The 9,591-nt window shown below is 43.6% G+C and overlaps 1 protein-coding gene across 5 annotated transcripts in view; it reads left to right on the top strand.

Moving 5' to 3' along the window:
• NR2C2 (nuclear receptor subfamily 2 group C member 2) overlaps positions 1–9,591 on the top strand; it is a 98,096-nt gene that overhangs the window by 21,008 nt on the left and 67,497 nt on the right. For all 5 annotated transcript variants that reach the window (XR_002095260.1, XR_002095261.1, XM_019504644.1 and 2 more), the window contains exon 2: positions 5,908–6,018. Coding sequence is in view for 3 of the 5 variants with exons in the window: in XM_019504644.1 (XP_019360189.1) it covers positions 5,908–6,018 (111 nt within the window). In the remaining 2 variants the exon portion in view is untranslated. The remainder of the gene's footprint in view (positions 1–5,907; positions 6,019–9,591) is intronic.

Consider the following 9,591-nt stretch of genomic DNA (forward strand, 5'->3'; position numbering starts at 1 on the left):
TGTGTGTGTGTGTGTGTGTGTGTGTGTGTGTGTGTGTGTGTGTGTGTGTGTGGTCTGTTTCTACAGCCTATAGAAACAGACTATATATATAGTCAGTCTTCAGTACCATATGGTCTGAGTTCCTTGTCTGACTATTTAGTTAAGTAAATTAAAAGGAAAAATTGCTATTTTGTATCATTGTTGTAATAATAGCTGTCAGTATTTGTTGTTTAAATGGTAAACACTGTTGCCACTAATCACTTCAATATTATTGCTGGGTTCTGTTTGTACAAAAACTATCAATAAAGCATGTGACTGAGAAATGGTCTGTGATGCAGGCTCTTGACTCTATCTGGAACTAGCATATTCTGTTGTGTTAAAAATTATTGACAAATTAAATATGTTAAGTCTCTTCTGAGAAACTGTTGTAATCCAGCGTATTAAAAGCAATGGTTCCATGTGGACATGAAATCTGTGCGCCAAAGCTTTCTAGGAATGTTAGTTAAAAATATTGTTACGTTTGCACACTATGATTCACTAATCAAATAATATCCATTGATTTCAATTTTCCCTCAACAGGGAAAGGCATTTACCTACATCCTGGAGTACTGATTTGCAGAACATAAATTTAAAACAAGTCTTTCTAGTGAGCACCATACAAATAAAGATATAAAAATGTGTTTTAATAATGTCTAAACCTAGAAATATCAGAATGGATTTTTTAAAATTGTTATTTAAATAATGTATTACAAACCCAAGTATTTTGTACTGACTCTCAGTCAGAGAGTTCAATCCTGGGAGCTCTCCCAAGTATGCAAATTCTGTCCATTTCAGATGGCATTATTTGTATGGAGGGCTTGAAGGACCTACTCTTGATTTTGCTATTCTCAGGTTTGTGACTGAATAGACAGTGTTATGTGAATATTTAAATAGTTGCTTCAATAATGAAAGGGTGAGTTTTTTATTTGGTGTATACACAAATAGGATTGAAAATGTTTTTGCGTTCTCTTCCAAATATTGAGGAATCAAACAGTAGATCCAGTTCATATTTAGATATGAGGGAAGCCAATAAAACCTAATAAGGCTTTTTCACATGGCTCAGATGAACACTAGAACTGAAGCAGAACTTAACCAAAATAAATTTCCTGGGTCTGGGGATTGATAATGGCATATGGCACTTTCTCTTTTACTTGCAAGTTGATAATGACTGAAAGCCTATTAACGGCCTTTGTGAAATGAATTTGGGTTCTTAGTCTGTTTCCTAGCTGGCCAGTGCTTACTTTGCGGAAGCCATGATCAAAATGAGTACTACTTGTTTCCTCTTATTGGCACTTACATCAACATAATTGAGGGCTGAATGGACATGAAGAATGAACAGAAAAAAAATCACAGTTGGTAGGATTCTGTATGTATAAGTTTGGAGTACCCATGTAATACCCCTTACATGTACAGCGGTCTTGAAGGTTGTTGCGCTGCTAAGGCTCACAGAAAACTTCTTTAATGTCCAAGCCCCCAAGGCCTGGAATAGACTCCTTCCAGAGGTGGTGCAAGCACCTACTCTGGACTCTTTTAAGAAACATTTGGATGCTTATCTTTCTGGGATCCTTTGACCCTAGCTGACTTCCTGCCCCTCAGGCAGGGTACTGGACTCGATGATTTTCCGTGGTCCCCTCCAGCCCTAATGTCTATGAATCTATGAATTCTTGGAAATCTGATTGAATGTATCTATAATCTTTCTGGGACAAGTAGCCAAATGTCCTAAACCGGGGTGACCAACCTATAGCATGGGTGTCAAAAGGAGCATAGGCAGCATCTGTGTGTGGCATGTAGCAGGCTGAGGAGAGGCAGGCAGCACAGTGGCAGATAGGGCAGGGAGCAGAAAGCAGATCTGCAGATCAGACAGGGAGCACAGGACAGGAAGCATGAAACAGCATCACTTTGGCCAGGGAGGCAGCACAGGGAGCAGCAAGCTGAGTAGCAGATAAGGTAAGGGAAAAGGATCAGAGTGGCACTTAGGGAGGGTGTAGAGCTCATTTATGGCATGACTGCCAGAAGAGTTTGCCCTCCCTCTGTCCTAAACAGTAGAGGTGCGCTTATATATCAATGCCATATTGGATCTGCACTGATAAAAGGAAAAATAATGTTATCGGCTGTCAGCTTTTTTGGCCGGTGTAACCAGTAATGTCACCGATGAATATAATATGCCTTCTGGCCAGGGTCCCCGAATGCCATGTGCATGTGTACAGCTGCAGTATGCACATGGCCAGGAATGCAGCCAGCCAAGGTGGACAGCAGTGCCCTGCAGGTAAGTCTGTGGAGGGGAAGGGGTGTAGGGGAGGAAAGGGGCATAGCTGGGGGGAGAGGGGGAGAGGTAGATTGAGGCGTCCATGGTGAAGGAGGGAGTGGGGCTGGGAGTGCTGTCCAGCCAAGTTGGTGAATGGGGCCCTGGGGTGGGGAGTGGCTCGTTGCAACTGTGTGCACCTCCTGGGGGAGGCATGTGCCCACTCCTGGATTTGTGCGTGGGGCAGATGTGAGCTGCATACTGTGGGCTTGGGGCTCTCTGCCCTGCTGCCTTTGCCCTGGGAGCTGTGTGCTTGCTATGCAACCCCTGCCCACCTGGCAGCAGTGGTGACAGCACTTTGTGCCTCCTGCTGCCAGGCAGGAAGGGAACATTTAGCGAGCGCATGGCTCCCAGGGCAAAGGCAGCAGGGTGGAGAGCCCTAAGCCTGCAGCGAGCAGCCTGCCTCTGCCCTTGCCCAGCTCAGCTCTGCTGCTAAAAATGTCCCTGCATTTTAAAATGGTGGCAGTGACGCTTGAACTAAAGCTTATTTGACAAGCTTTAGTTCAAGTGCCACTGCTGCCATTTTTAAGGACCAGGATGCTGATCCCCTGGATGAGCTGCCTGCAGCTTCTTCCCACTCCCTGCCCTAGTCCTGGGGTCCCCTGGCTTGACAGCCCCAGCCCCTGGCCCGCTCCCTTCCTTACCATGGGGCCGTCAATCTGCCCGCCACTTCCGCCCATCCCCTCCCCTCCACCCCTTCCCCTCCATAGACCTACCTGCAGGGTGCTGCTCTCTATACTGCCTGGCTGTGCTCCTGTAAATAAGTTATCGGACTGACTTTGGGCGATATGCCTGGTTATTGGTATCAGCCAAGAAAATCTTTATTTGTGCACCCTACTGAACAACCATACATGTGATATCACACTCAAACAAATGTATTTAAACTGCAATTCTATGCTGAATATAATGGTAAAAGAACAGCATTTCAGTTCTCTGGATGTATTCAGGGTTCATCTCCTTACTTACATGAAAAAAATGGGCTTATGCAGCATTTTGTACTCATTAGTGCTGCAGAATAAAGACAGACAGGAACTGTGGAGGGAGATAGTTTCTGTTCCGTCTCACTCACTAACAAGAGTTGTTAACTGAATTCCAATGGCAGGATCAAGTGTTGTATTTTTCTTGCACACAATATGCACCATTTCCCCCAAAATCAGAACCCCCAAATTGGGGTGTGTCTATTAAGCAGGGAAATGTTTTCTTCACTGTTTTCTTCCAAACATACCTGGAGACACTGCATGCCATACAGCTGCCAAGATGACTTCCGTTTTTATGGCTCAACAAGCTAATGGGTTGGAGTCCTGTGTTAAAACCTCTCACAGTTGTAGCTATTGGCTGAGCACTGTGTAGCCTGTGCCTGAAGCAGGAAGTGAGGCTTGATGAGGCTTTTCATGTGGACACAACATGTGTTTTTACCTATAATAAAGAACTAACAGTCTTGCTACCGCCCTTGCAAAGGTCTAGGGCCTAACCTTATGCGATACAGAGTAAGTCCTCCTGGGAATATTGAGTGTCCAAGAAATGTGGCATCCAAGGACACAGTCTGGGTGAGGCAGAAGACAACAGGAAGTTCCCAGTACCAGCTGCCTCACTCAAATGGTTTCCTGGGATGCCACAATTCTTGGAATCTGCGGGCAGGTCCCCATGTGGAGGTGCATGTGCTTGTAGAGGCACAAAAGACAGCAGCACAAGTTTGTGCCACTGCTTTATGCCCCATCATACGCCCCTGCACGTGTGCTTTGGCACGCAGCAAATTATCCTGGGTAAGGGTAAGGGAGTGTGGGGCCCTGTGCTGACCCCTGTAGTATTACGTGGTGTCCTGGTGCAGTAGAGGTGCAGATCCGGCAGCACGGAGCTTAGCCAGCAGCCAGAGAATTGCTCTGGATGGCCAGCCCTCCATTTGTTCCAGTGCATGCTACTGATGCTTCATTTTTCCCCAGAGGGGTTTTGGTTTTTTTTTTGCTACTGGGATTTCCTGATAGCAAATTTTGCAACTGCACTGTAAATCTGCAGTGCGACACACATTTTCATATTTTCCATGTGCAGTTTATGGCACCACAAACTGCATGCCCCTGCACATCAAGACACACCCTCCGTGTTTCCAAGAAGACTTACTCTATGTCATGCACTCGAGCATGACTAGGGAAAAAAATCTGTTTTTTCTACTTTCTGCCTTCAAAAAACAAGTGCGTGTTTTATTTGGGGGCATGTTATATGCAAGAAAATATGGTATTACCCTTTGTCCTACTTGTAAAACCCTCATTGAGGATAATAACAATTGAACATGTAAAACTAAGGACAGAAATGTGCTGTCTGGTACTCATTATTATTTATGTGTTGGAAGGTCTGCAACACTAGCAGTAAAGAAAACTTGCATACTGGGCAAATTTGATCTAGAAATCAGAGTAAAACTAGAACCACTTAAACTTATCTACAGAGTTGCTTATCCAAATACACATCAACTCTAACTCTTAAATTTGAAATTCACAGCTGAAATTCATGGCTACTAGGCAAATGAGGCTGCAGTTTGTTCCGAGTAGACTGCAGAGGTAGCCAAGCATTATGCAAGATTTTAGGTAGACTACACAAATAAGCATAAAAGAAGAAAATGTCAGGGTTTGGCAGACAGGAAGCTTATGGACTCCTGCAGAGCACTCATTATCCCCTGACTTTGACTATATTTTCTTTAAGTGAAAGTCCCAACCAAGAATCAAAACATCCCTGGGCTCACAAGGGTATTTTTGGGATACACAAAAAATGTAGGATTAGTAATAAGTTTTCTTCTTTTCGTCACCCACATGAGAAAGGCTTGGTCTGAAATAATGGTCTGGAGGATAGAACGTTGAACCTAAAACTCAGACTTTGCAGATCACAAATCTCACAACATTTCATTTTCTTCATCTATAAAATAGTAATAGCAATACTATCTCCAAAAGATTGCTGTAGGCATATAAACTCACTTGATCACCTAAAAGTTCATTCTTGAATCTGACAGGCATGTTACTGAAAGCAGCCAATGAATAAGTGACTGAGTGCTCACTAATCTCATTAAAGTAAATGGAAGAGGCAGGTGTACAGACATCTACAATCCAAGCCAGTTTCAGGTATGAACCTGAATGTGGATCTAGCTACCTAAATGTTGGCAGCTGCTTTTGAAAATTCTGGACTTAAATGTTCATCAGACATGTTAAGATTGTCACAGAAAAGGTGATCTGTTAATGCAATATACTATTGTGTCTAATACAAATAACTTTATTTTAAAAGGAAGCAAAAATCTATTGAATAAATTATTGAAAGTTAAGAAAGTATATTTTTGCATTCCAATAACTGAAAGACGATACTGTTTTATTGTGGCAGTTAAATTTATATTATACAGGGGCTGTTCTATAATATAATTGGTGCATTCTTTTCAACAGCAACAACATACTCTGAAAATTCAGTGGAAACAGATACAATGAGTTTTACTGACTGAAACCTTTTGTAATAAATCTAGAATCCATGATGGAGCTGCTTGATGATTAGGAAAGGAAATATGTGGTATTTTGTAAAAGTGCATCAAAGTACAATTTCTCCCTGCTTATTTACAGGTGCAGACTGTTCAGACAACATTATCTGAATCACCAGTGATGACCAGCCCCTCCCAGCGTATCCAGATTATTTCCACAGACTCTTCCGTAGCTTCACCGCAACGCATTCAGGTAGAAGTCCACTGATTTAAGTAACGAAATATTATATCTTCATTTTTCCTCTTTTCACTTAAGAGTTATTATAAAACCTGTTGAAGTCCTTTAAGTTCAGTGAGAGACAGATCAGGCATTCAGTACAACCTAAAATGCTTTTCCTCTTCAGAAAAAGAGCTAGGATGTAATTGTTTAATTCTATGTGATAGTCCCTTCTTAATGAACATGGAATTCACATGTCCTTTGCAGGAAACAAAACACTGCCCAGTCATTGTCCAGTGTTATTTCTTTGTCTGATTATAGTGAGGTCTTGTGTTTAACATTTCACAAATCACAGAGGTCTCTTTATGATTACCATTTATAGATCAGCATTGGGATTTGTCCAGTGGCATATATTTTGTTATAATTTTTGTCTATCTCCTCTATATCTAGGAGAGCAAAAATCAAGCAAGTACCTTTTCATAATCAGTCTATCCAGATTCCATCACTGTAGAAGGTTTCTCTTTTGTAGAGATAGGTTGTTAGTCTGGAGTGAGGCAGAAAGCAGGGGAGATCTGCACCTTTACAGACTAAACCAGCGATGTACAAAATAGCTGTACATCCAGGGATGCATAGCTTTTGCTGTACATCTCTGGTGTAGGTAGTCTATAAGACCAGGTCCAGACATTACCCTTTTACTGATATGAGTGATCGGAAACCAGTCTCTACCCATAACAGGACAGAAGTTTGGCACACACAGACTAGTTTAAAAATGGCAGAACCCAGTCTAAGATTGTCCCTTCCTCACCCCACACCAAAGGGCAGATGTGTGGTCTGTTCATTACCAATCTAAACTATGCCACTTACACAAAACCATGTAACTTTGATCAATTCTGCCCCAGCCTCTTTTAATGTCTGTACCTAACTTTAAGGTATAAATCTACCCTGCCTTCTGCATGAATCCTAACTAACATGTATAGCTTATACTATACATCACTGGTTTAGTCTATAAATGTGCAAGTCTACCCTGCCTTCTCTTTTCTAGACATACTTCTGGTTAATTCACAGTAGGATAAGCCTTTTGTCTCTCTACATATAGACATATCTCTCTCCAACTTATCAGAAAACATGTATTTCCTAAAAATGCATGACTGAAAATTACCAGGCACATGATGGAGTTCAGGATGCAAATCCTCACGCCGTTAACTTCAATTTTGGTCAGTTAGGCACAAAAGTTCATTTCGTTTTTCATCACCCTACTGCTTCTGAAGGAGCTACCGGTCTGTGTAGAGGAAAAGTATCAGGATGGCAGAAAACAATTCCCTTAAAATAGTTACAGCAGTATCATGGAAATATTGTGATCCGTAGCTAGTACCTTAATATTTATTAATTTGTGTTGCTAGCTAAGATTTGCAATGTAAAACACTGGTCAAGGAACACCTTCTTGGGCAACTGGTTATCTTAGCAGCCTTAACAGTAATGGTTGCTCTTTAGCCTTCCGATAAAGTCATATGCTTGTAGAAGCAAACTGGTTTAGACTTCATGCACTGATTTTGTGTGTAGAAATTCTTGATTTTATTTGCAGAAAACTTTAAACTCTGCAATGGTCATTGAGATGAGGTAGAAAATGATAAAATCTACAAATAAAAAAAAATTAAAGGAGCTCTTCAAAGCTGTTTTCTCAGAATACAGTGAAAGGCAGAAATTCTAAACTTCAAGGAAACATTTCACAAGAACCTGGTTTCCTCTCCAGCTTTGTCAGATTTCCTTTCTACAGAGTTCTTGAGTTTCACAAAATACAGTAGCAGAGACTCTCAATGAGGAGGGTATTTCATAGTTCCACAGTTGGTAGGGTCGGAAGGGACCTAAGGAGATCATCTAGTCTGACCCCCTGCCATGGCAGGAAAGGATGCTGGGGTCAAATGACCCCAGCTAGGTGGCTGTCTAGCCTCCTTTTGAAGACCCTTAGGGTAGGGGTGAGCACCACTTCCCTTGAAGTTGGTTCCAGGTCCTAGCCACCCGGACAGTAAAGTTGTGCCTCCTGATATCTAGCCTGAATCAACTCTCAGTCAGCTTATGGCCCTCATTCCTTGTTACCCTTGGTAGTGCTTGGGGGGAACAGGGACTCTCCTAATGCCTGCTGGTCCCCCTTGGCAAGTTTATAGGTGGCCACCAGATCCCCTCTCAGCCTTCTCTTGTGGAGGCTGAACAGGTTCAGGTCCTGTAGCCTCTCCTCGTAGGGCCTGCCCTGCAGTCCCCATATCATGCAAGTGGCCCTCCTCTGGGCCCTCTCCATGTTGTCCACATCCCTCTTGAAGTGTGGTGCCCGGAACTGGATGCAGTACTCCAACTGCAGCCTGACAAATGTCACATAGAGGGAGAGGATCACCTCCTTGGACCTGCTCATGATGTATCTGTGGATGCATGACAGTGTGGTTAGCCTTCCTGACCGCGTCCCCACATTGGTGGCCCATGTTCTTCTTGGAATCAGTAATGATTCCAAGATCCTTCTCTGCCTCTTGCTGACAAGAAGGGAGTTCCCCAGCCTGTAGGTATGCTGCTGGTTCTTCCCCACCAGGTGCAGCACCTTGCACTTGTCTGTATTGAAACCCATCCTATTCTTATCCGCCCACCTCTGTAACGTCTGTAACCTGTCGAGATCTAGTTGTAGCCTGTCCCTCTCTTCTAGTGTGCTCACTTCTCCCCACATCTTAGTGTCATCTGAGAACTTGAACAAGGTGCTTTTCACCCCCTTGTCCAAATCGCTGATGAAGATATTGAACAGTTCGGGCCCGAGGACCGAGCCCTGGGGAACCCCACTTCCCACATCTCTCCAGGTCAAAAATGACCAGTCCACCACCACTCTCTGGGTGTGGCCCTCCAGCCAATTTGCAACCCATCTGACTGTAGGCATTGACACCATGGATGCCTAATTTTTTAATGAGGATGGGGTGAGAGACAGTGTTGAAGGCCTTCCTAAAGTCCAGAAAGACTACATCCACCGTGACACCTACATCCAAGGCTTTTGTCACCTGGTCATAGAAGGCCATCAGGTTGGTCTGACAGGACCTGCCTCGAATGAACCCAAGTTGGTTGCCCCTAAGCATAAACTCCCCAGCTGGCCCCTTGCAAATGTGCTCCTGGATAATCTTCTCAAAGAGGTTTCCCAGGACCAAGGTAAGACTAACGGGTCTGTAGTTTCCTGCGTCCTCTTTCTTCCCTTTTTTCATATATTTCACAGATTTCATAGACATTAGGGCTGGAAGGGACCTCGGAAGATCATCAAATCCAGCCCCCCGCCCAAAGGGCAGGAAGTCAGCTGGGGTCATAGGATCCCAGCAAGATAAGCATCCAATTTGCTCTTGAAGGTGTTCAATGTAGGTGCTTGAACCACCTCCGATGGCAGGCTGTTCCAGACCTTGGGGGCTCGGACAGTAAAGAAATTCTTCCTTATGTCCAGCCTGAAACGGTCTTGTAGTAGTTTATAACCATTCAACCTCATCATCCCAGATCCTGGGGGAACCATTTTTGAAAATGGTGACCACATTGGCCCTTTTCCAGTCATCAGGCATCACACCAGAGCACCACAAGTGCTCGTAAAGCTGTGCCAGG

This window comes from Gavialis gangeticus, unplaced genomic scaffold (assembly GCF_001723915.1).
Source record: "Gavialis gangeticus isolate Ggan-Ray unplaced genomic scaffold, GavGan_comp1, whole genome shotgun sequence".
NCBI classification, from domain to species: domain Eukaryota; kingdom Metazoa; phylum Chordata; order Crocodylia; family Gavialidae; genus Gavialis; species Gavialis gangeticus.